At 39.1% G+C, this 27,502-nt stretch overlaps 1 protein-coding gene across 8 annotated transcripts in view; it reads left to right on the top strand.

Moving 5' to 3' along the window:
* The window catches only part of CFAP44 (cilia and flagella associated protein 44), a 106,611-nt gene that overhangs the window by 27,478 nt on the left and 51,631 nt on the right, over nucleotides 1-27,502 (top strand). For 7 of the 8 annotated variants that reach the window (XR_006888273.1, XR_006888274.1, XM_046659080.1 and 4 more), the window contains 10 exons: nucleotides 215-329; nucleotides 2,917-3,081; nucleotides 5,314-5,469; nucleotides 6,154-6,201; nucleotides 6,810-6,909; nucleotides 7,471-7,565; nucleotides 11,004-11,213; nucleotides 11,844-11,954; nucleotides 24,037-24,198; nucleotides 25,261-25,500. Coding sequence is in view for 6 of the 8 variants with exons in the window: in XM_046659080.1 (XP_046515036.1) it covers nucleotides 215-329; nucleotides 2,917-3,081; nucleotides 5,314-5,469; nucleotides 6,154-6,201; nucleotides 6,810-6,909; nucleotides 7,471-7,565; nucleotides 11,004-11,213; nucleotides 11,844-11,954; nucleotides 24,037-24,198; nucleotides 25,261-25,500 (1,402 nt within the window). In the remaining 2 variants the exon portion in view is untranslated. The remainder of the gene's footprint in view (nucleotides 1-214; nucleotides 330-2,916; nucleotides 3,082-5,313; nucleotides 5,470-6,153; nucleotides 6,202-6,809; nucleotides 6,910-7,470; nucleotides 7,566-11,003; nucleotides 11,214-11,843; nucleotides 11,955-24,036; nucleotides 24,199-25,260; nucleotides 25,501-27,502) is intronic. The other variant, XM_046659083.1, reaches the window with a different exon arrangement.

Below are 27,502 nucleotides of genomic sequence, written 5' to 3'. Positions count from 1 at the left end.
GGCAGGAAAATTGTCTTTTTGGTCTGTTTTGCTCAATGCTGAATTTGTATTGCCTGGAACTTTGCCTGATAGGTAGATACTTAATATATATTAATCGGATGAATGAATAAATAACATATGTGACTATGAGATATGTAAATGCCTGGGTGATATTAAAATAAAAATAGATAACACTCCTTCGAGGTACCTTCAGTCTCTTTCTGTTTGTTTGCAGGTTCTGGGAAATGGCTCTAACGTTCACTGGTCTCAAGCTGCAGGGTTTACTAGGGCGGTTTGGCAAAACAGCCACTACTGATATAGAAGGTTACATGGAGCTCCCCGATGGGAAGGTGAGCACGGCCACAATTCTACAATAATAAAATCAGGTTTTCAAGTGACATACATGTAAGAAAGCACATTATACATTCTAAAAAGCACTGCCAATATTAGCAATAACAGATACGATAATTGTGAATATAACAAACATTTGATTTCCCTATTCAGATTATCAGTTTTAATTAATATATTTCCATGAAGTTGTCATAATCCACGTGTATGCCTCATTTTCTGTTTGTATTTTCCTTTGTTGTACGCACAAAGGAGGCAAGCATTTCCATATATTAACATAGTGAGATACTTGTCTTTTTAATCATGCCATAGAGTAGCAATGTTTATAATGTTTATCTTTTCTTCACCGTGATGCTTCAAGGGGACTCACCGGGTCAAAAGTTATACACTGTCTTGTGGCTTTTGTTTTTGTTGTCAGATTATTCAGGAAGATCGAGCCACTGTACAGTGGCATTTATAACACTGAAACTTTCATCTGTTAGTTTATTCTTTAATATTGTTAGTTTATTTCCTCTCTTCCTCTTATAAAATTTATAGGCATATTGCATATAGGATCGTTTCTCCATTAATATTGTATTTGGTTTCCTATTAGGATGAGTTACATAGTATTATTTGTGATCATCCCAATTATAAGTAAATGCTGGGATACAAATATGTGTTACTCTAAGGAACCAAATGGTCTAGTCATCTACCTCATGGAGTATATTCTCAAGTAGAAATCATGGTGTATAGGAGGAAATAAAAAGCCTATAACATGATCGTAAATCATTCCAACTTCAAATTCTGAATACTGTAAGAATTAAGCTAAGATCACTACAACCCTTGTTAAAAACATGGTGTGAGATATATCTTAAAAAGGTGCAGTCAGGTTTGTGTACACATAGGGGAGAAAAGAAGCCATTTTAAGTGAGAGAACCACAAAAGGAAATGTTTAGAGTGAGGAAAAAAATACCATATATTTAGAGGGCTACTTAGAATAAAGCATTCGTGCTGGGAAAGAGTAGGGAATTTGAGAAGTATGGGCGGGTCCTAGTGTCCGAGGCAGAGGGACGAGTAGAGCTGCAGGTGAAAGCAGTTGTAGGTGCCTTGCCCACAGCGTGCCAAGTGAATTAGAGGAAGGGGGATGGGCTAGGAGGAAGAGGTTGCTTTCATCTAAGAAGAAGTGAGGCGAGCCTAGATTTTTGTCAGGACAAATGGAAAAGGAAAGCTAGACCCAAGTGACGCTTCAGAAAGGGATGCCGTGTAGGCTGTGATGACTTTTGGTGGCTTTAGTGACTGGACAGAAGAACTCAAGTCTAACTGAAGACTCTACCGCAAGTGGGCTGAGGCTTAGTACCGGGTGGAACAGGTAAAAATAGGTAGACTCAGGAGGTGGAGCAGACGAGTAAGGTCATAGGTTACTCTGGGGAGAGGGAAATGGGGAGGCAGAATCCAAGAGCAGGCAGGCGAGAATTCGGTCAGTTTCCCAAAGGGCGTTTCATGGAACATTAGTCTGCACAGAAGCTCTGTGAACAGAAGACTTTGTTGGTCGAATTCCTTTGTATCTAGAGATTCTTCCTAGTGATTCCCAGCGGACACTTCTGTCTTAAAGCTTGCAAGGGGTCCTGGAGAAGAGAAACGTGTTTGACTCTGTTTATCCCAGCATCTGTCTTCTGAGGCAGTGTCAGTCAGAACAGACCCTTGTGAGCCACAGTGCCTGGTTTAGAACTGACTCTTCTGGGTAATTTTGGGCAAGCTTCTTAATTGTTCTGTGCTTCAGTTTTTTCCTTTGTAAAATGGGAAGAATAATAGTCACGGCTTCCATTGGGCCATATGATTTCTTTGTGTGAATGAGAAAAACCGTCTCTTTTGGGAAAATAAAATGCCCAACCTGCATAACTGTACATGGTATCCCCATAACTGTACCTAGTGTGTATGGTTTTTAGGATTAAATAACTTAATGTGCATAAAGTGCTCAAGCAGCGCTTGGCACAGAGTCAATATTCAATTAGTATTACTTATTATATAACACCTGTTGAACATTCTACGAACTAATGTTTCATGGTGCCTACTTTGGGAAGTGCTGGGTTAAATGGATTACTATGAGATAGTTCCAGATGATTATCTTTGTTTGAAATGGAATACTGTTATCCTGTAATCTGCTGAGTTCAGTAAGGGCCTCACAGCTTGTTGAACATCTTATAACATTTGATATTATCACACTTAAAAAATAGAATCTCACCTATCAAGAACTTTAAACATGTCCCTAACTCTTGACCCAGTAGTTCCACTCCTGGATTATGTCCTTAAAAGATGTACAGAGAAATATATCATAGATATATTTGAAAAATCACCAGCAACATACAGCCTAATCACAATGATGTAATACTATGCATGTCATTAAGAAGAAATACATCAAAAAATGATTAGCGGTTGTTTCTGGGGTAGTAAGTTTTCATTTCTATATTTATTGTTCCATATTTAAAATTTTTTGCTTTCGTAATCAAGAAAAATAATCTTTAAAAAATAATTCTCACCTGCTATTCGAGGCATAAATACATACGTCTGTCTGTTGTAACGCACGTTTCTTTCTTTGTGCACACCTGCCAGGTGCTCTCGGGGTCAGAATGGGGCAACATGCTGGTTTGGGAAGCCGGCCTCATCAAAGTTGAGCTCTGTCGAGCTGCCCGGAAGTCTTGTCACCAGGGTCCCATTAACCAGATAGTGCTGGATGAGGGCGAAGTCATCACTGTCGGCTCAGACGGATGCATCAGGGTAAGGTTTCCTGATACTCGGACAGCAGCACCCACATCTAAGCCTTGCAGATCATCCAATTGGTTTTATCGGATTTCTGTTTCTCACAAAGGTCGCTTTATGAAGGAGATCACTGGTCATTTACCCCCAGGGCAAATTCATTTTAAATATTGCCTCTCTTATGGTATTTAGATTCTAGTCAAAATTAACTTACAGCATCTTAGCACTGAAATTTTCTGAGGGGACCTTTTGTTACCTTGATTCTGTTGTTGAAATAGTAGCTTCAGAAAATGAAAACCCATGTTAGCAGGATATAAACAGCGGACACAGATGGCCTTCTAAAATGCCAGTATGAATGGGTCATCTTCTAGGGGACAAAAGTGCCAAACATTTGTTGGTTACTTTTTACTGAGGTTACAATTAGAAATATGCTCAAAGCGTAGCTGATAGGGTCTGCCTACGGATGCTTCCCTCGTCGCTCCTTCCACTAGTGGACTCACTTGTCCTCACCTCTGGACACTATCCCCCCCAGAGCGTGCGCTAAACTGGAACATTGCTCCAGCATCTGTGTCCCCTGGTTATCGTTATACCTCTTCTCCCACCCACTTGTGTCGTGCACCCTGCTGTTGCTGGCAAACTTGGAGTCTTGTCATTTGCCTTGTGGTCCCCTTGGTACATATTCCTCCTGAGGCGTTTCATAAGAAAGTGGTAGTGTTCTCCTGACATTTTTTAGGAGGTAGTATTATCAGAAGTAAGACTGTGTGTGTTTTTTTTGTCTTTTTTTAAAGATTGGCACCTGAGCTAACATCGGTTGCCAATCTTTTTTTTTTTCTTTTGCTCCCCAAAGCTCCCCAGTACATTGTTGTATATTCTAGTTTTAGGTCCTTCTAGTTGAGTTATGTGGGATGCCACCTCAGCATGGCCTGATGAACGGTGCTAGGTCTGTACCCAGGATCCAAACCGGTGAAACCCTAGGCTGCCAGAGTGGAACGTGTGAACTTAACCACTTGGCCATGGGGCCGGCCCCAAGACTGTGTTTTTAAACATAGCCTGGTCACTCTGACACCTATTGAGCTTACTATGTCTAATGCGTTGTTTGAACCATGTCTCTCACAGACTGTCCTTTTACCATTGCCTTATTGAACCCAAGTATAATTTTTTTACATTTACCATATTAAATTTAATCTTGTAAGATTTTACTCATTACTCTGAGAATTTTTTATGTCCTTTATTTTGTTATACAATATATTCACTATCCTTCGGAGATATATGTTGCTCCAAAATGGCAAAATACCAAGTGGAAGAAAATATCAAGAGAAAAAAAGTTAAAGATTTCACAGAAGATCCTTCATGGACACCACTGATTGCTAACCTTGCATCTCTTTTCAAAGTCTGCCCTCATCTCTTCAGTTCTTTAAGTTGGAAATCTCTACCTCTTACCCTCTACGAAAGACCTACCCCAACTCCTGGGAATTAGCCTGACCCTGGGACGTGGGCCTCTCTCCCACGAGGCTAATCTGTGGGACAACACCAGTCTTCCCAAAGTTACTTTCTCAAAGTCTGACTTATGGGGCCTAGGGCAACGGCAGGGTGTGTCAGCAGAACCATCCAGACTGGGCTTTGGCGCTTCACGGAGGAAGTCCTTCTGGGTCTCTCTGCCACGTGAGGTGAAGCTGTGCTCCCTCGTCCTTCCTCTAGCGTTCTGGTCTCCTACTCCAAGAACAGCAATCCTTTTATACAGTCTAACTCAATGATAAGAGAGAAACATTTTTCTCATGAAGACGTTATCTACATGCATTTTCTCTGCTTGTAAGGAAGGTAGTGCTTGAGTCATTAAGCAAGAAGATATCTTTTCCCTTTCCAGCGGCCCACCACTGTGTATTAAACAAGGCTTATTATGATGTCTTGCTCAATGACTGAACCATTTCCTCCTCATTGCCACCTTATATGCAGAAAAGACCCGACAGAAACCTTGAAATAAAGTTTACTTGGGCAAAATAGAACTCTTATTAGGGCTGTATTTTCTGACTAATCTCTGTAAATATGAAGAAAACTATGATTTATCATCCCCCAGTTCAGAGCAAAATCCCAGGGATTGGGTTTTGGCTGATGTTCTAATTACACCTACTCATTATTAATTTTCATGAAACGAGAAGAAACGACTTTTGAAAAAAAAAATTGGGGCCTTTTCTGGCTTAGAAAATATATATTCAGAAACTGCTAATTGATTAAAGTATTTTCTTATTTTATAAGATATGGGATTTTGAGACAATCGACACTGCTGATTCTATAGATGACACTGGATTGTTAGAGATCGAGCCCATTAATGAACTTCAAGTAGACAAGAATGTTAAACTCTTCTCGATGATAAAAATGAACGAAACTGGACATAACTTTTGGTTGGCTCAGGTAAGCTGCTGTCTTCTCTCAGCTCTTTGAAGTTATCTGGACATAAAGTAGTAATATAATTTATTGTCACTGTAAGTCCATTGTACTATTTTTTTTTTTTGAGGAAGATTAGCCCTGAGCTAACTACTGCCAGTCCTCCTCTTTTTTTTTGCTGAGGAAGCCTGGCCCTGAGCTGGCATCCGTGCCCATCTTCCTCTACTTTATATGTGGGATGCCTACCACAGCACGGCGTTGCAGTGGTGCCATGTCTGCACCCGGGATCGGAACCGGCATACCCCGGGCCGCTGAGAAGCAGAACATGCAAACGTAACCGCTGTGCCACCGGGCTGGCCCCCAGTCCATTGTACTATTAAGACTACTGTTGATACTTCAGTGAAGAATTCCTGAATTTTGTTATTTAGTTGACCTATCTCTTATACACAGAAAACCAACTAGAATTTTTATTATGTTAAACTGGCTATAAATATTATGAGATTGCTTTGTTTATTGTATGATATATAGATATATATAGAAGATGTACAGAAGATATATAGATCTATAGAAGTTGTTTTTGTTAAATTTCAATCACATCATAAAATATATGTAAAGTTTTGGTATTGTTTGTTCTCTAAATCATAGGAAGAAAATTCTTAATTTGATAAAAGTTCAAAATGGTAAAATATTATTAGGTATTTAATTTTTTAGGATGCCAGCGGAGCCATATGGAAGCTTGACCTTAGTTTTTCAAATATTGTAAGTTGCCTATGTTTTTATTTTCTTCCTAATTTTTACAATAAAAAATCTGTTATTTTTCTTTAAAGGATGCTTTATCTTTCTCCATATCTGATCATTGTTCCCATCAAAAACTTGTTCAACATGTCCTACTCCTGAGAATTCATTCATTTCTCTCTCTCTCATTATAATCTTACATAAAAAAGATCTATCTCATAGCAAAAATTTACCAAAAAAGTGGCCAATGACAATAACAAAGCATTATACAGTGCTTTACAGTTCTCATAAACATATGGCATCTTCATTTATATTATCTCATATAATCCTCGCAGCTACCCTGTTGAGTAGGCAGGTGGTGGCCATCATCTCATTTTACTGATGAAGACACAGAAACTGGCATTTGAAGTTACCTGTGCAATGTCACACAGCCATCAACTGCACAGCCAGTGTGGTTCCTCCTCACACTTCTCTCAGTGCTCTTTCTAACTTATTATTACGCTTTTTCTTATTTCTCTTCAGATAAAATCACACGTGTTATAGGGTTCTATTTGCATTTCTTTAGACTTGACCTTGATTCTGTGTTAACCTATCTTTGAGATCTAACAAGATCTCTGTCTTTTTGTGATCAGACCCAAGATCCAGAATGCCTCTTCTCCTTCCATTCTGGAGCCATCGAAGCCTTGGCCCTCTCTCCTCTCACCTACCTCATGGCCACCACTGCCTTGGACTGTAAGTAGGACCTCTTCGTGAAGATGCACCTGGCCTTTTTGGTTTTGCTTTCAATACAATTTTTTTAAATGTGTTTGATTAAAAGCGTTTGAGAACTTTTCCCAAAGGGAAGCCTCTTGATGCGAGGCAGGTGATTTTTTGCGGAGAGAGGATGGCTCAAAATACAGCAGCTGTGGTTGTGGTGAGAGATTAAAATAAAGACACGATCAGTCAGTTACTCATGAAGATGCTATTCATTTTGGTATTATCCACATTCATGCTTTTCCTTTTCTTTCCCTCTCCTTTCTTCCTTCTTGACTCATGGTGAGTCTATTGGGCCATGCAAGGTGAAATTGACCCACCAGTCAATCATCAGTTATTTTCTTTATTGTTCGTGTTTACAAATTACATGATTAAGGGTATACGAGTAAATTTTCGACTAAAGAAAGGCTATTAGATTATCGGTTGATTTAATTATTTCTGAACTTTCTTGTTATAATGCTCAACATCTAAAGTGAGCCAAGGTTGTTTAAAAAGATGTTATGTGTATAACTTGTTCCTTTTAAAACTGTCTTTCTATAGGCTCTGTTCGAATCTATGATTTTGCTAGCAAAACTCCTTTGGCTCAGATGAGATTCAAACAAGGAGGTACCGCCCTCGCTTGGGTGCCCCTGCTGGTAAGTTTGTTATTGTGATAAACTTCTACCAGAATCTATTGGTAAATGTGATATATCAGTGCTGTTTCTTGGAAATAGAGATATTTTCTGACTGGATTTTAGAGAAGAATAAAATTTTAAATTAATTTATTAATTCAGAATATGATAGAAATCATATCATGGCCTTCCTTTTGTTGTGGTTTTGGTCTTGTTTTAGGGAAAATCTATCTTTATGCCACCCGCATGTTAGTAACAGTCCCATTCACAAAGCAATTCCCCAACAGCACTTTGCGTGTCTACTCTCCATCCATCTGACTCTGATCTCATTCATTCCACTTATGTTTCCACGGTGCCTACAATGTGCTGGCCCTTGTTCTAGATTCTGGGATATAGCAATGAACCAAAAGATGGAGCTACTTGTCCTCCTGCACCTTACACTCTAGTGGGAGACGGGAGGCAGAGACAGACAATAAACAAAATAAATAAAATATGTCATATGTTAGATAATGACAAGAGCCATGGAAAAAAATTATACATAGGGATTTGTTCAGTTATCTATTGCTGTGTAATAAACTAGCCCCAAATGCAGTGGCGTAAAACAGAAATCATTGTATGTGCTCACGTACTCTGTGGATTGGAGATTCATCAGGTGACAGCAGGGGTGGATTATCTCTGCTTCATAGTGTCTGGAGCCTCAGTTGGGAAGACTTGAATGTTTGGGACCTGGAATCATCTAAAGGCTTCTTTTTTTTTTTTTTTTGTGGGAAAGTTTGGCCCTGAGCTAACACCTGTTGCCAATCTTCTTCTTTTTGCTTGAGGAAGAGTGGCCCTGTGCCTGTCTTCCTCTGTTTCGTATGTGGGATGCCTCCACAGCATGGCTTGATGAGGAGTGTGTAGGTCCACACCCAGGATCTGAATTCATGAGTCCCAGGAAGACGAAGCAGAGCACGTGAACTTAACCACTATGCCTCCAGGCTGGCCCTAAAGGCTTCTTTATCACAAGCCTGGCACCCGGGTTGAAGGCTGGGACAGCGGCAGGAGTGCTTACCAAATGGCCTCTCCTTGCTGTGGCCTGGGCTTTATCACAGCACCGTGGCTCAGGGCCGTCACACACTTCTTTTGTGGCAGCCCACGGCTCCAAGATCTCCTGTTCCAACAAACATGGCAGAAGCTGCTGGCATTTTATGACCTAGCCTCGGAAGTCACATAATGTCACTTGTGTCGTACTCCATTGGGTGAAGCAGTCACAAACTCTGCCCAGATTCAAGGGAGGGAGTACTTAAACTCCACCTGTCCACAGGAGGCAGGTCAAAGAATTTGCAGCCATGTTTTAAATACAATGTCCTGGGAGTATTTAGGGAACGTTTTATCCTTACTGTTTTGAGTTGAAATCAAAGAAGAAATATTCCAGGCCCAAAATAGATGTGGAGATGGCTAGAATGGAGGGGACTTCCGTGAGGGGATCAAGACCGGGAAAATAACTCGGGCCGGGGGATTGAGCCAGAACAATGACGAGGCTTGAATAAGTAGAAAGCACAGAGTATTTGGATTAGCACACCTGGCTCCCTCTCCATCCTAATCTATTTAGATTCACACTTGAAGTCTTTAAAATGCAGCCACATAATTGAGGCATTTATTGAGATGGTTTGTGCGATGTCCATAGAACGTTTCCTTTTTTGGCCTTGTATCCAAATAGCGATCATATGGAGAAATGCCCTTCTCCATACCCCCTTGCCTTTCTGGAAGGTTTCACATCATTCTTTGTAACTCAGCTCATGTCAAACATCATCTCTGCACAGCCCTCCATGACCCCACATTCAAGCAGAGCTAGGCACTCCTTCCTCTGTGACTGTGTATGTGTGTTTTAAGGACTGTGTGTATACCTCTCTCATAGCACTTATCCCAACATACTAAGATCATTTGCTTTATTGTCTGTCTTTCCCACCAGGCTGTTCCTCCTGGTTACAACCATCCTTTATTCTTCTTTGCACCTCCAGTGCCTCTGCACTTACAGTACATTTAGACATTTAGTAAATGTTTGTTGAATGAACAACGTTCAAATGGAGTTAGGTGGAGTACAGTTTTCTTATTCCCAAGGTTCCCATGACTGCCCAGCCTCGCAGATCATCACTCTGCTCTAAAGAATACTCTTGCCTTTCTCCTGAATGCCTTCTAAGACAGCAGATTTAGTGCATGCAGACATTGCTAGATTTATGTCTCCAGCCCAGACTTCTCCTCGAAGCTGCAGACTGTATGTCATCCCCATTTTGAGATCTTCAGAGGACCTCAAACTCAACATGTCCAAGACTAAATTCGTGATCTTCTGCTGGCCTCAGCCACCCCTCCATCCAAAACAATAATAGTGACAACAAACCACACACACACCTGGCTCCCTTCCAGTGTTTCCTGTCTCAGTAAATGTCTCAGTTGTCCTTGACACCTCCCTTTGCCTCATTTCCTATATCTAGTCATCACCAAATAGGGCCATTATACCTCTGTCTAAACCACGTCTGCATGCCTCATCTCTGCTGCACCACCTCAGACTGAGTGCCCACAATCGCTCTCCTGGAGTAAGGCAGCTATCTCTTCCAAGGTCTCCCTGCATCCTATCTAGGCCATCTCAGATCTATTTTTCATGCTGCAGCTAGGATGACTTTTCTGAAATAGCAAATCCGATCATGTCATACCCCGCTCCCCAGCCAAACACCCAACTAAAAACCTTTTAATGACTTCCCACTACTTTTGGATGAAGACTACCCTTAAAATGACACATAAGCCACTTTGTGACCTGGTGCCTGCTTATCTCCCTCTCCAGCCCCTTGTGGAAGCCCTGCTGCCTCGTTCAGTTGCTCTAGTCAAACTATAATTTTTTGTGAGTTACATTCTTTCCTGCCACATGACCTTTCCAAAAGCTATATCCTCTCTGAGAAGTGCTCCTCCCACCTTCCTGTATTTAGTTGATTCCTGGGCATCCTTCTGATCCCTCCTCCACCAGCTCTTCCTTAAGGAAGTCGTCAGTCTGGGTCACCTTTCTTTGTTATGTGCTCTCAGAGAGTATGTTTTTTCCCTTAGCACTTATTTCAGTTCATAATCCCCACTCATTTGTGTGATTAATGTCTATCCTCCCTGCTAGACCATAAATTCTGTGAAAACAGAGACGGAAACTGTTCGTGCTCATGCTCAGGTTGCTGGTGATAGGTGCCTGGCGCTTGCTAGACAGACACTCCACCAACGGTTGCTCATTGAATGTTTGAGTTGCCATTGTTTACCTGTCTCTTGGTCAGCAGTGATAAGGAACTGCCCTGGAATACGTGGAGGTTATCAGAAAGTGGTATAAGGAACTACCAATGGGCAGTCAATGTTAATTACTTAAGTCTAAAAATACAGAGGTATCTGTTATGTAGTTCAACTTTCTTAATCAACTAATTTCAGATCCCTTGCATATAATTTTTATCCAAGGTAAGCTACACTGGAGCACAGATTATTGCAGGATTCGAAGATGGGGTTGTTCGAATTCTTGAACTTTATGATCCAAAAAAGCTCACAGTTTTTGCAGGACGGAAAAAAATTTTGGACGCAGAGATTCGTTTGAAACAGGTTTTCAAACCCCATACTGCTCATGTCACGGCTTTAGCTTATGAACGTGATGGAGAAATTCTAGCCACAGGGGTAAGTAGTAGATCTCCATTTGCTTCCCATTGAACTTTCACGTTAACCTTGCCTTGTTCGTCCTCCTACTTGATGGTGCCTTATTTGCTCATATTCATTTCTGAGAATATATCCATTCTTTTGCTTTCTTTGTATTTATATTTCTGCACTCTAGTCTGTGCTTGACGTTTTAAAATGTTCTTACAAACTGAGTTCTGATGCTTATTTTAAATGAACAGAAATTTTCAACTGGGAACCACGCAAGATGTTTTACGTATAATCAATATTTTATAGCGTAAGTGTGTTCTTGTGTAGAACTGCCATAAATGGAGAGAATAACCATGTAAATTCTTTATGCATCAATAGGTGAGCATATGCATTGTGGAATTTTTTGGTGAATTAATCTTATGTACAGGTATGGTGATCATCTTTTTAGAACCACAGAGTGGAACACATGGTTTGTCAAATGTTCTCACAAGGAAAATGAAACAAATACTTGAAATAAGAATTTTCCCAGAATCACCTGGGATATATGAGTATTGTAGGTATAAGTATAAAGTGGTGATGCTTTAGCTCTTAAATGCTTCTTTGTACTCTATGGAATAGACTTCATAATAATATATATTTGGTGGGTATTTCTCTTTTTCTTAGAGTAAAGATCAAACTGTCTTCTTCTTTGAAGTGGAAAAGGGTTATAAGCCAATCGGTTATATTACTACTCCTGGACCTGTTTGCCAGTTATTATGGTCTCCGAGCTCTCATGCAAGTAATTCTTATTTGTCTTCATGCTTAAATCTCAGTTACTACATAATGAAGTGATCTGGTAGATAGAAAATAGCAGGTGGATTTATTAGCCCCACCCTGGGTCCTGCCGTGAGGGACCAGAGATGCTGCTCAGCTTGGCTAGTAGAGAGCATCACTCAGGAGCTCCATGCCCTCCTCACTACCTCCTCTCTCTTCCATACTCTAGGTGGCCGTGATCCTCTCCCAAAACACTGGGTTATATCAGGCTTTGCTTCAACAATGATAACTTTAGCCAGATACACAACGCATCAGAATGTGTTGTTGACTTGGGTCTGTCAGTCCTTCCAACATTCAGAAGTTCAATTCTCAGGTCTGAGTGTACTTGTCCTCATCTTTCTGTCTCCACTTTTCTTCTGCCCCCATTCCACCTCCTTTTTCTCTTCTAATCTTCCATTGCCTCTTTCCTAATAACAATTGGTGATTCAGTATTGATTACAATATTATTTAATGCCTTTAATTTCCTAAGTTTGAGCATAGCATAATTCAGTCATCTGAATATTGACTAGCTGTCTAAACCAGATGCTGTACGAGGTTCCAGGATAATAACAATCCTGATGAACTGCGGAGATGTGCTGTCAGGATTATTGAAATAACATCTGTAATCTATTTTAAGTGCTTCTAAAGGAAAGGGCTGTAAAAATATAGTAGTATCTAGAAAATTGTTTTTATTTTTTTTAAATAACAAATGTTCATTGTTTTCATCCTTGCTAGGCACTGATGAGGGATTTAATAAGCAGTACAAAACAATCTCTTCTGAAGGAGAAAAAAATACACATATTTAAGAAATTAAATAACTCTATTACAGAACAACACAAGGTTTCACAAGGGAATTGGTGACTAAAATATTAGTGATATAAATAGTATGTGTTTGGAATATACAGCAGGGAAATATCAAGAAAGGGAGAAGTTAATGTAAGTTATCATTTTGTATTATTGTATCTTAATCTTGAGGAATTGGTAGGATGTGGGTAGGTGGAGAGGAGGTGGTGGGTACAAGAGGTTTAGATGAAGGAAATAAGAGCTACAAAAGAAGCTCTGTGTTAAAACGTGAACATTTATATTGCAACACATAATGTCATGTGTCTCTCTCAATAATTTCCCTTGGTAGAGAGTTTAAAAAGAAACCAACATTTGCTGGGGGTTAGGAATGGTGGGTGGAAGGGGGTGAGTGTGACTATAAAGGGGCAGCTCAAGGGGAATCTTTGTGGTGATAGGGTAGTTTTGCTTCTTGATTGCTGTGGATGGTTCATATCTACGCATGTGATAAAATGACATAGAACTCTATACATATTCTTAATTAGCGTCAAGTTCCTGGTTTTGCTATTGTTGAATTAGAGGTAAGCAATGGGAGAAACTGGGGGAAGGGTACAGGATACACCTCTGTACTATCTTTGCAACTTCCTGTGAATCAAAAATTACTTCAAAATAAGAAGTTAAAAAAAAATAGAGAGTAGGCGAAAGTAGACCAAAAAGTCCCACCATCATTCAAGTCATCTCAGGCAGTGCTGCTGTTTAGCGCTTGTATTTATACTATCATTTGGGAATTCCTAATGTCAAAAAAGGTTACTCTCATTTCACAATATATGCTTGTATCAAATCATCACATCGTACACCTTAATCTTAAACAATGGTATGTCAATTATATCTCAATAAAACTAGGGGGGAAAAGTAAACTCCCATATGTATCTGATATGCTGCATACTTCAGTTGTCCCAATAGCAATAGCTGTTAGTCCTCACCAACTCACTGGCCCAGACCTCTGGAGCTTCCTGAATGCGGTGAGCTTCTGCCTATTATTTTTGGTGTTTCCAATAAGGGTGCATCACACGTACACACAGACCCATTCTGCCAGCCATGATCCTACCATGATCACCTGGGCAGCAGTGTGGAGAAGTTACAAGGGGGCCTGATGAGAAGTAGATGAATCTATTGGGCAGCTGTGTTCCAGATAAGATGTGACCAGGGGGTGAAAGACTGTGTGGACAAGAGGTATGTAGGAGGTAGCATTGACAAAACTTGGTGATCTTTCGGATTTCGGGGGGTAATTTGAGGTGTCTAAATGGAACTCATTAGAGTTTCTCTAAGACCTGTTCTTTCTCCTGCATTTTTCAGGGACTACCGTTCTTCCTGCTACCAAAATGAGAAAATCTTGAGTCGCTGCAGTCTCTTCCTTACCTCTAGCCACCCTGCCCCTCAGTGGTTCACCAAGCCCCGTTGATTGTGCATCCTGAACGTCTCTTTCTCTGTCTCCTCCTCTACATCCTCTTTGTTCCTCCCTGTTTCATGCTTTATGCTTTGAACTCAATCTTCTCCGCCTAAAACAGCCTCCTTCCTGTCATCTTGGCACACATCACCTCACTATTTTTTAACACACATACACAATTTGTAATATTTTATTAAGGAGTTGTACACCTATGTCCACAACAGGGTAATAATTTCCTCCTTTTGTAGTGTTCTTGCCAGTTTTGGAATGAAGGTATTTCTGGCCTCATAAAAAATAGGACTTTTCTGTCTTCTGGACCTGAGTTATTCTTCATAGGAGGATTTTTAATAATGGATTGAATTTCTTTGATAGATATGGGACTATAAAGTGCTAAAAGACGATAACTTCCAACCCACAATTTTATACACAGTGGTAGTGTCTTTCAAAAATGAAGGTGGAGTAAACAATAAGTGACTCTTTGGATGAAATGAACAAATCCTCTTCCCATGCAGCTTAGGGTTGTTGAATGCTTTGAAGGCAAAGCCCAGCAGAATGTCAGGCTCTCTTTTTTGCATTTCCCTTTTCTCTTGGATCGTGTTCCTTCCAGTCCTAACTTTCTTGTAGCTTTGGACTTCAGTTTTCATCTCTTCCTTTCTGAGAGAATGCCTAAAGCTCTAGGACGCTGCATTTTGCTTGACTTGTAGGTACTATGCAGTAAGCTGGCAGATGGCTGTAGGTGAAAGAACAGCAGAGAAGGTCCAGCTCCCCTCACTTAGCTTCCTTGCTCTCTGGGGTCTTGGCCATAGAGTGTGGCTGTACTGGTTTATCATATCTTGAACTAGCTCTTTCAGTGAATTTTTCATACATTATTAAATTCAGTTTGCTAATATTTTACAGCATTTTTCATCTATGTTCATATATAAGACTGAGGTATTATTTTCTCTCCTTATGGTTCATGATAAAGTTTGTTATTAAGGTTATTCTATCTCCTAAGATGAGTTGGGAAATATTCTCTTTTTTTATTCTCTTGAAAAGTTTGTGTTATATTAGAATTTTGAAAGTTTGGCAGACTTGTAGTGAAAATATCTTAGCATGGGTTTTTTTTTTTTTTGAGGAGATTTTAAAGAATTGATTCAGTGTCTTCAATGATAATGATTATAGTGATATTCAGATCTAGTTCTTTTTAAATTTTTTAAAACATGTAACATATAACAGTCTCAGATGGACATCATGATTCAATGTTTGTATACATTGTGAAATGAACACCACAATAAGTCTAGTTAGTATCCATCATCATACATAATTACGAAAAATTATTTTTCTTGTGCTGAGAACTTTTAAGATCTACTCTCATAGCAACTTTCAAATGTGCGATACAGTATGGTTTACTATAGTCATCGTGCTGTACATTACATCCCCATAACTTATTTTGTAAGTAGAGGTTTGTACCTTTTGATCCCTTTCATCCATTTTGTCCACTTCCACTCCCTGCGTCTGGCAACAACCAATCTCTTTTCTGTTTCTGAGCTTGGTTTTGTTTTGTTCGGATTCCACATGTAAGTGAGGTTGTACAGTATTTGTCTTTCTCTGTCTGACTTATTTCACCTAGCATAGTGCCCTCGAGATCTAGAAATGTGGTCAGAGGTGACAAGATTTCATTTTTTTTTATGCCTCAATATTATTTCACCACATTTTCTTTTTGGTGAGGAAGTTGGGCCCCAAGCTAACATCTGTTGCCAATCTTCCTCTTTTTGCTTGAGGAAGATTGTCCCTGAGCTAACGTCTGTGCCAATCTTCCTCTATTTTGTATGTAGGACACTGCCACAGCCTGGCTTGATGAGTGATGTGTAGATCTATGCCTGGGATCCGAACCTGTGAACCCCAGGCTGCCGAAGTGGAGTGCATTAACTTAACCACTACACTACCAGGCCAGCCCCCACATTTTCTTTATCTATTCATCCATCGATGCACACTTCGGTTATTTCCATATCTTGGCTGTTGTAAATAATATTTCAGTGAGCATAGGGGTGCATATATCTTTTTGAGTTAGTGTTTTCGTTTTCTTTGGATAAGTACCCAGAAGTGGAATTGCTAGATCACATGGTAATTCTATTTTTAATTTTGGGGGGAGCCTCCATATTGTTTTTCATAGTGGCTGCACTGATTTATCTTCCCACCAGCAGTGCACAAGGGTTCCCTTTTCTCCACATTCTAATCAACGTTTATTGTCTTTTTGGTAATAGCCATTCTAGCAAGTGTGAGGTAATATCTTATTGTGGTTTTGATTTGCATTTCCATGATGATTAGTAATGTTGAGCATCTTTTCATGTGCCTGTTGGCCCTCTGTATGCTCTGTATGTCTTCTTTGGAAAAGTGTCTTTTCAGATCTTCTGCCCATTTTTTAATCAAATTGTTTGTTTTTTGCTATTGAATTGTATGAGTTCTTTATATATTTTGGATATTAACCGCTTTTCAGATATGATTTGCAAATGTTTTCTCCCATCAGTAGGTTGCCTTTTCATTTTGTTGATGGTTTCTTTTGATGTGCAGAAGCATTTCAGGTTGATGTAGTTCCATTTACTTTCGCTTTTGTTGCCTTTGCTTTTGGTGTCAGATCCAAAAAATCATTGCCAAGACCAATGTCAAGGAGCTTACTACCTGTGTTTTCTTCTAGGAATTTTATGGTTTCAGGTCTTACATCCAAGTCTTTAATCCATTTTGAGTTAATTTTTTGTATGGTGTAAGATAGTGGTTCAGTTTCATTCTTTTGCACGTGGCTGTCCATTTTTCCCAACACCATTTATTGGAGAAACTGTCCTTTCTTCATTGTATGTTATTGGTTCCCGTGTCATAAATTAATTGACCATATATGTGTGGGTTTGTTTCTGGGCTTTCTATTCTGTTCCATTGATCAGTGTGTCTGTTTTTGTGCCAATACATACTGCTTTGATTACTATAGCTTTGTTTTAGTTTAAAATCAGTTAGTGTGATGCCTCCAACCTTGTTCTTCTTTCTCAAAATTGCTTTGGCTATTTGGGGTCTTTTGTGGTTCCATATAGATCTAGTTCTTCTTGATTCAGTTTTAGCAAGAGTATTTTTTTCCTAGGAAACTTGTTTATTTCTTTTGAATTTTCAAATGTATTGTCTGTAGCTTTCATAATATCCTTAATGTCACAGGATCTGTAGTGATGTCCCCTTTTCATTTTTCATATTGGTTATTTGTTCTTTCTCACCCTCCCTTCCTTATTTCCTCTGTTCCCCTTTTTATTGTCTATTTTATTAGTGCTTTCAAGGAAGTTTTCACTTTATTGATTCTGTTTTTTTATTTCATTGTTATGTCCTTTCATGATTTTCTTACATATACATTCTTAGCATTTATTTTGGTTTTTTTCTCTAATTTCATGAGATGGATACTTATATTTCATTAATTATTAATGTATCTTCTTTATATGCCTTTATGTGCACCTTATAAAGCTATAGGCTTTAGCTGTATCCCACAAGTTTTGATAATGTATTATTTTCATTATCATTCAGTTCAAAGTATTTTCTCAGTTGCGTTTTGATTTCTTCTTTGAACTTTGGGCTACTTAGAAGTGTTTTCTTAATTTCCAAATACATGGAATTTCTAGTTATCTTTTTATTATTTATTTCTAGGTTAATTCTTTGAAACTGATTGAGACAAATTTTATACTCTTCACAGTGCTTGAAAAGAATATGTATTCTTAAAACTCTATGTAGTTTCTGCACATGTCTATTAGCTCAAGTTTTTAATTGTATAGTTAAATTGTCTATATTATTTTGATTTTCTATTTGCTTGTCACTGAGAGAGATGTTTTAAAAATGTTTTGTTATGATTGCATATTTTTTACCTTGTGGTTCTGTCACTCTTTGCTTTATATATTTTGAAGCCATGCTGTCAGGTACATACAAATTTAAATTGTCAGTTTTCTGATGAGTTAAGCATTTTATTATTATGAAGCAACCTTTTCATCTCTAGTAATGTGAATGTTTTAGGTATGCCTTTTGTAAAGAGTTGGAATTTTCAAAATATCCAATCTGATAATCTTTGTCTTTTAGCTGAAGCATTTAATTAGTTTATAACGAATGTAATTGCTATTATAATTTGGGTTAAATCTACCATCTTATTTTGTTCTTTCTTTTTGACTCTTGTTTTTTTCTTATTTGCCTTCTCTTGGACTGATTTTTTAAAAATCACTCTACTTTTCCTTTTACTAGTTTGGAAGTTGTACATCTGTTTCTATTCTTTTAATGGTTATCATACATTTTAACACATACCCTTAACTCATGAAAGTTTAATGTTAGTTCTTTACTCTCCTAACAGACAATGCAAGCACCTTAGAATTCCTCTATCTTCTTTCTAGAATGATCTTCTAATGTTGTCTATTTTAAAAATAAAAATATCTTGTGAGATTTATATTCTTAAATCTTATTAATCTTGAATTGATAAATTCAATTAACACTCACTGAAAATTACCCGCATATTGACCACTTTATTTGCTCTTTATTCCTTCTTGCATTTTGGAATTTTTCCTTCTGTCTGAAACACATTCTTCAGAACTTCTCTTACTGGAGGTCTGCTATTAACAAGCTCTCTTGGTTTTTGTTTTTTTCTGGAATTTTTTTTCTTTCTTTTCTGACTGTGTTTAGGATTTTCTCTATGTTTTTGGTGATCTGCAGTTTCCTTCTGATGTGTGTAGGTGCTTGAATCCATGGATTTGTAACATATCAATTTGGGAAAAAATTTAGGCAATTTGTCTTGAAATGTTGCTTTTGTTTTTCCACCCTCTCTCTCAGACCCTGATCAAGTACCCTGTTAGAATTCCTCTATCTTATTATCTAAATTTCCTACCCTATCTTCTGTGTTTTTTTTTTTTTTTGCTGAAGAAGATTGGCCCTGAGCTAACATCTGTTGTCAGTCTTCTTCTTTTTTGCTTGAGGAAGATTGTCGCTGAGCTAACATCTGTGCCAATCTTCCTCTGTTTTTCGTATGTGGGTCTCCACCACAGCATGCTTGATGAGCAATGTGTAGGTCTGCTTCCAGGATCCAAACCCACAAACCCTGGGCCACCAAAGCAGAGCACGTGGACTTAACCACTGTGCTGCCAGGCCAGCACCTGTTCTATATTTTTTAGCTTAAAAAAAAAAATCCCTTCATGCTGTATTTTACTGATTTCTTCTGATCTATTTTCTGCTGACTTATTATCTCTTCAATTATCTTATCTGGTGCTAAAGCCACACTTTGTGATGCTAATTTCAACTTTTTTATTTTTTAGGTCATGTAGTTTTATTTTGTCCTCTTTCATATTTGTTTTGTTAGTTTTTATACTTTTTTGTTTCCTGTAGATGTTTCAAGGTGTTCTTTTATTTCTTCAAACATAATTGTTTTTTGGGCTCTGTCTGATAATTTTAACATCTGAAGTCTTTATGGATTTTTTTTCTATTGCATTTGTGTTGCTGACTCTCACTCCTGGTGTCTTGCTTCTTTGTGTGTCTGGTTATCTTCATGGATCTGGATTGACTATGTCTTCGCTGAATGAATAAATTAATACCCTTTTATCAACCTGAAAAAAATTCTATTCTGAAGATAAAAGCATGGAAGGATACACATTAGTTCTTAGCATTCATTATATCTGTTCGGGGTCAGGGAGAGAAGTATAATAGTTAGCTTTGCTTTTATACATCTTTGTATAGTATGATTTTATTTATGGCAATATTTATATATTACTTTTATGACTTGAAACTCATAAAATTAAGATAAGGATCTCAAAGGAGGTGTTTTTATAATTCAGCTACATCATCTTCTCTCTCTTTATATAGCTGTCATCTTCTGACCACCTGCCCCTTTATTAAAATTTTGAGAATATGGTTATCTTTCTCTTCTTTCTCTTTCTTCTTTCTCTTCTTATCTTTCTTCAAGTATAAGCAATTATTCTTTTTTGTCGTTTTTGTTTTTTTGAGGAAGATTAGCCCTGAGCTAACTACTGCCAGTCCTCCTCTTTTTTTGCTGAGGAAGCCTGGCCCTGAGCTAACATCCATGTCCATCTTCCTCTACTTTGTACATGGGACGCCTACCACAGCATGGTGTCCCAAGTGGTGCCATGTCTGCACCCAGGATCCAAACCGGCGAACCCTGGGCCGCTGAGAAGTGGAACGTGTGCGCTTAACCGCTGAGCCACCAGGCCAGCCCCATAAGCAATTATTCTGAATGGTGTTAATACCATGTACAAGTTTGATCAAACACCATCAGCCTCTGAGCTTCTTGAGCTCCTCATTTCCCATGATCTTTACAGCTTATCCACATGCTTTCACAGCCACCTACTGGGCAGTATTACACCTTGTTTATTAGTTTGCTAGGGCTTCCATAACAAAATGCCACAGTCTGGTGACTTGTGCAACAGAAATATATTTTCTCAAAGTTCTTTAGCCTAGAAGTCCAAGATCAAGGTGCTGACAGGTTTGGTTTCTTCTGCAGCCTCTCTCCTTGCCTTGCAGATGGCCGCCTTCTCACTGAGTCCTCACGTGGTCGTCCTTCTGTGTCCTAATCTCCTCTTCTTATAAGAACACTGGTCCTGTTGGATTGGGGCCAACCCTAACGAACCTGTTTTAACATAATTACCTGTTTAAAGGCTTTATCTCCCAACACAGTCACGTTCTGAGATACTCGGGGTTGGGACTTCAACATATGAATTTTGGGGGAACACATTTCGGACCATAACAATTTGTAAGAACGCAACCTTAATAGTCAACAATTCAAATATCCCACATTATGGCCTCAACCTCTCTCCCTTCCAGCCTATTCATCTGGCTACTCCTGCTGTACTTGTTCTCTGATGCCACAGGGACCTCTTGTTCATTCACCATTTGCTTTCTCTAACCCATTAGTCCACTCTTCACTTCCTTCCATATCAGCTTAAATTTCATGATTCTTCATTTCAATAAGGATCAATAACACTCTTCCAATGTCTTGATCTCTCTTATCCCTCTGTCTTTTTTTCATACTCCTCTGGCAAAAATCCATCGCCGAATGCCCCCAGCTTATTTATATTTGCCCACAGTGGTCAGCCACGGGCAGCTAGAGATAGTCATACATCAGGGAAGATTAGCTTCTCCACAACTTAGTGATTCAAATGGCCGCAACACAATCCCTGGGATGGCTCAGCAATCCTATGACACTGCTTTTATCAACTCCCTCTTTCACCCACAGTGACCGTTTTAAACCTTCTTCTTTCCTCAAAGCTTCCAGCCTCCCACGAGCACCTTCACTCTTATTCTCAGCATCACTTAGTTCACAGAAAGACTAGGAGCCCTCAGGCAGGAACTCTTTTACCACTATCAACATAAAATCTTCTTACATCTGCATCCACCTGCTCCTCTTCCCTCCTTTACAATGAAGATACTCTCTCCCTTGCTACTTGAGGCCAATTCTACCTCTTGTCTTTTGGATTCTCCCCTCTCCCACTTTTTCAAGATTTTACACTATTTTCTCTTTTCTATCACATAAATTTAACCTCACTTGTTCACTGGATCATTTCCGTCTGTATTTAAATATGTTCAAGTCTCTCCCACTTACAAAAAATAGATCCCTTGACCTCGTGTTCTCTTCCAGCGACTCATACTGAGAAATGGGCTCACTCTGCTCACCACGGTCTGAGGCGACCAAGCACAATGAGTTAGAGATGGGGAAAGGAAGCTTTAATTCAATTAACCAGCAAATTGGAAGACAGGTGACTAATGTTTCAAAAACCCATCTTCAAGGATTACAGAATCTTGAGGCAATTATAGAGGGAAAATGGACAGTAAGGAGAGGGTTTAGAAGTGTCAGCCTTCTGGCATGATGGACTCCAGGATCTTTCATTGTTCTTTTCTTCCGTCAGTGATGAGAAATATCTTGTAGGTGTGCTTCCCACCTGTGGTCAGCCTGTTCCTGGAGAAAAACTCATAGAACAAAGTCTTAATTTATTAAGCTATCGAGGAGCACATATGTAAGTGGAGGCCATAAATCGGGCGAGCATGTGAATTTTTTTTAGAGCGCGTGCAGAGCAGTGAGTAGTCACACACAGGAGGAGCTGGGGTCATTTAACATAACAAGATGGCCTCACTTATGTTCACTTACACTACTGCCCCATCTTTCGCCTCCTGATTTTCTCAAGAGGACTGATTATTCCCACAGACTCCACCTGCTTACATCCACACCTTCCTTTACATGCTCTTACCAGTTTCTAGTCTCGTTATTCCATCAAACCAACTCATTTAAAGACACCAGTGATACCCATTTAGCATTTATGTTTCTTATCTTTCTTGACCTCTTAGCCTTATTTGACCCTGTGGACCCTTACTTCGTTTTTGAAATACCATCTCCCTTGATTTTTGTGACATTATGCTCTCCTGGTTCCCTCTCCTACATCTTGTCATTCCTTCTCAGTCTCCCTCACCGGCCATCGAGTGTTGTTTCCTAAGGCTCTGTCCCAGTCTCTCTTCTCACTCTGTTCTTTTGATTTAGATGATACCATCCAAGCCCACGACTTCCTTATAAACCTAAATGTGCCACAGAATATTTGCACATGGTACTTCTTTTACATAGCATGCTCCCTCAAACCCTCCCCTAACTCATTATGTAATTTTCTTCTACTCATCCTTCACTTTGAAGCTTGAGTACCACCTTCTCAGGAAGCCTTGTCCAATCTCCTTGCTCTTGTGGCACTTCTGCAACAGTGTTGCAGTTATAAATTATATTTATTTCTATGCTTTGTTAGATGACAGATTGTCCCATTGGCAGTGAGCTCCATAATGGCGGAGATTGGACCTGTTTTTCTTATTATAATTTTACCCCTAACACTTTAAAAAATGCCAAGTAGAGGGGCCGGCCCAGTGGCGCGGTGGTTAAGTTCACGTGTTCTGCTTTGGTGGCCCGGGGTCCGCTGGTTCAGATCCTGGGTGCGGACCTATGCACCGCTTGTCCAGCCATGCTGTGGTAGGCATCCCACATATAAAGTAGAGGGAGATGGGCACGGATGTTAGCTCAGGGCCAGTCTTTCTCTCCCCAGAAAAGAGGAGGATTGGTGGCAGATGTTAGCTCAGGTCTAATCTTCCTCAAAAAAAAAAAAAAAAAAAACTGTCGAATACATAGTAGGTACATAAAAAATAATTATAGAATTATCGAATTAATAAACATTTTGAATAATGTGTCTATGGAACATCAAGATGGGGGTTTTCCATACATGGTTAAATACATGATTTTGGAGTTCAAGAGAGGTCTGGCCTAGAGAGATTGATTTGGAATCTAATTGCATATGAGTGGTAATGAACCCCTGGGTTGGCTATAAGATTTCCCAGAAAACGTTCATGGAGAGAGAGGAGAAGAGAGTAGAGGACAAAAAGCTTGGGAGCATCCACATTTAATGAACTTGGGCAGATAGACAATGATCCCTCAAAGGAGGCTGAGGCTGAATATGCCAGCCACACCCTGCAGATTTTCCTTGGCAGTCCTAATTGTAATGTTCTGCTCTTTAGGCTAACGTATTTCACAACCACATTTTTGGCTCAGAAAATATGTTATGGCATCTATAAAGGAAACGAATCTAAATTTAATTTTAACACTTAGCTTATTAATAAGGACATAATAATAATTGGTATTAATAATTATAGTGATTAATAAGATTGATTTTTACCAATAATAATTGCAGTGAGGAATTAAATATCTTTTGAAATTGGTTAATATACGTAGGAGTTACATTTTCTCTGGTTTAAAATCTTTTTGAGCCATGCTTCTAAAAATCTGCCTATATGTAAATGATATGTTTAATCTTTCTCTTTTAGCCTGAAAGTACTTTACTGATCATCTGTGAGAATGGCTATGTTCTTGAAGCTCCACTTCCAACCATAGAGGAAGAAGAGGAGGGCCATGATGTCGTTTCCTATGAAATCAAAGACATGTCCATAAAATGTTTCCATTTCTCAAGTGTCAAATCTAAGATTCTGGTATGAGAGATCCTTGAAGCATTATCTTCTAATATTTTTTCTTTCTTAGAATATAAAATATCCTGTGTTAAGTGCTAGGGAAATACAAAGAAGAATAACATGTTACTCTCACTTTAAGGAGATTATAACCTGGTAGGAAGCAGCTAACTAGATTGAAAGGCCATAGTGAACCGATAGTAAAATCAAAGTGAAAAGAAAAGAATTTCGAGCACAGAGGAAAGAATATAGGATGCTGATGGAGGGGTGAGAGGAGCTCAAAGATGACCACATGGGGGTGACATTTAGTACTTAAAGAATGGAAAGAATTCTGAGAGGGTGAAAATGGGGAGAAAGGCAATAAAAGCGGGGAGAACATCCTGAGGGAAGGCAGAGTTGTAAGAGTTTTTGGTGTTTTCAGAAAATGAAGACTGGACTGGTGAAACAGAGGGATGTTATTTGTGGAAAGAGATGGTGGGGTCTGTGACCAGGCCTGGGGCTCCTTAAATACCGGCCAAGATATTTCAATTTAATTTTTAGACCATTGGGATCCATTGTGAGTTTTTGAGGATGGGATTGATGTGATGAGATCACATAAATTAGCAAGGTAATTCTAAGGAGTAAACAGAATAAAGAGGTAAAAGATGGGAGGTAGGGATGCCAGTGGTAGTGGGCTTTTGCAATAGCCAGTTGATAGACATTGAGGGCCTAAATCACACTGTTACTGAGGATAGAAACGACTTCGCTAGTGGACTATTTCAGTCTACCTAATTCGTGGGCTGACAGTGATAGAGAAACTACATTCAGCTTCTCTATGAGGAAAAAAAATGACAAAGTAATTTCTATAAAACCAGGATCAATGAGGGTAATGCAGAAATGAAGTCATTACAATGATTTGTAAATTTTAATGATAAAAATATATTCTCAAGTTGATGATTGTTTTTAAATGACATTATTTGTTACATCAGAGCTATGAGTTTTTCTGGGACCCTATATTCTTTCTACTTTCTTTGTCCTCCCCAATTGTGTAAATGAATGCATGAATTACAGCTGTTTTTATACTTCTTAATGTCTCTTTTGCAAAAGAGATTAATAGAACTTGAAAAGAGAAAGAAAAAAAAGGAGTTGAGGGAGAAGGAAAAGGAAGAAAAGAGAAAGCAGTTAGCAGCAGAGATGGGAGAAGATGGAGAAAAGGAACTCCAGGGCAAAGAGGAGGAGAAGGAGGAAGAGGAAGAGGAGCCGTTACCCCAAATCTTTATTCCATCAACCCCCTGTCACATCCTTTGTGGATTTTACTCTGGGCCAGGGAAGTTCTGGGTTTCTTTGGTGAGTACTATGTAATAAATAATTTTTATCTCAGCCCTAATCCAATATGGTTTGTAGTTATTTTCTAGCACATTCTTACTTTCATATGGCAAGACTTCATTTATTAACTGCTATTGAAGGTGTGAATTTTGATGAATGAATGTGAGTGCCAGTTGTTTTTATATCACCTTAATATCTCTTTTATGTGTCTACTTGTTATATCTGTTATCGTCTATGACAATCATACATGTTCCAGGAGGTCAAAGAGGAGAAGGATTAAAGGTAGAAGGGCAAAGGGCTAAGCGGTTTTCTAGCTCAGTCTGTTGTTTTTTAATTTGAAAATAATTGGCATTTTGACAATAATGGCAGCACTACCCAGTAGACTGTTGCTTACATTTCGTTATCTGCAACTATGCTGTGTGACCATATGGGAGTCTGGGAAGATGACTGTTTTTAGATGGTCACATTGCCACCTTGAGCAAAACTGGGACTTGGCAAATAAGGAAGAGGAGAAAAATGGATATTGGGAAGACAAGTACCAGGGACTGTCACAATGATGTAATAATTACATCTTCTGATTATGTTTTCTACTCTTATAAAACATTGATCTATTACAAAGCAAGATTTCTTTCATTATAAATTTGTCACAATTTCAGTCCACTCACCAAAAAATAATGATTGACATATAAGTATATGTGAAAGATCATCGCTACTTCCTAAATGCTCCCAGATCTTTGACCAAGCCAGGACACCTCCTAGCATGGACTGTCACTATAAGGAGTGATGAGAGTGTAACTCCTCTCTTCACCTTTTCCTAGGAATATATCTTTGATAGCAACTTCTAAGGAGGCAAGCAGCAAGAATGATGGAAAGTAGTGATGGAGGCACCTTAGGACTCCATTTATTAGTGCCTTTACCCTTTGTCTGTCTTCTGTGTTTTTTTTTTTTTTTGAGGAAGGTTAATGCTGAGCTAACTACTGCCAATCCTCCTCTTTTTGCTGAGGAAGATTGGCCCGGAGCTAATGTCCATGCCCATCTTCCTCTACTTTATACGTGGGACGCCTACTACAGCATGGCTTTTGCCAAGTGGTGCCACATCAGCACCTGGGGTCCAAACCTGCGAACTCTGGGCCGCTGAGAAGCAGAACATGTGAACTTAACTGCTGCACCAGAGGGCCAGCCCCTGTCTTCTGTGTTTTATGTAACAATTATTGATGGCCACTATTGTGTAGGGTTCAAGGGGTAAAGGGATAAATAAAACATGGTTCCTCCCCTCAGGAAACTTCCTCAGATCATGAGAAAGAGAGGCATAGAAACAACTATAATATAGTGTAATAGAGTTCTGTTATCCTTGAAACATACATGCAAAAATTATTAATTATTTAACATGTATATTTAGTGCTTACTCTTAGAGTTGCCAGATAAATAGTACATGGAACATACTTACACTCAAAATGTATTTGCTTATCTGAAATTCAAGTTTAACTGGGCATCCTATATTTTTATTTGCTAAACCTGGAAACCTATGTATTCTGTACCAAGCACCATTCTAAGTGATTTAATAACCACCCTATAAAATAAGTGCTCTTTTAATTTGCATTTTACGGAAGAAGAAACCAAGGCATGGAAAGGTTAAGTAACTTATCCAAGGTCATATAACTAATGAAGGGTGGAACCCGGATGTGGGGCCAGGCAGTCTGGGTCTAGAGTCCATGCTCTTAACCATTAAGCTACACCAGCACTCAAAGTTAAAGTATAGTTCACAGAGGTGGTGACACTAATCCTGCTTAATCCAGCTATTTGCCAGCTCTGTGCCTGCACCCAGCAGGAGCTATAGAAAACCAGTCTCGTTTTGAAGTCATGGCTACAGTTTTGAAGTCTACTCCCTCTGCAGGTCGGTTCCACTGCCCAGCCATGTTCACTTTCCCACCTTCCAAATTATCACTTTCATTCTTTCTCCTCCCCTCAAACATTTTATACGTTCCCTCACTTTCTAATGATAACTTCATCTCACATTTCACTG

Source organism: Equus quagga, chromosome 4, assembly GCF_021613505.1.
Source record: "Equus quagga isolate Etosha38 chromosome 4, UCLA_HA_Equagga_1.0, whole genome shotgun sequence".
NCBI lineage: Eukaryota > Metazoa > Chordata > Mammalia > Perissodactyla > Equidae > Equus > Equus quagga.
This window is presented reverse-complemented; position numbering and strand designations above follow the sequence as displayed.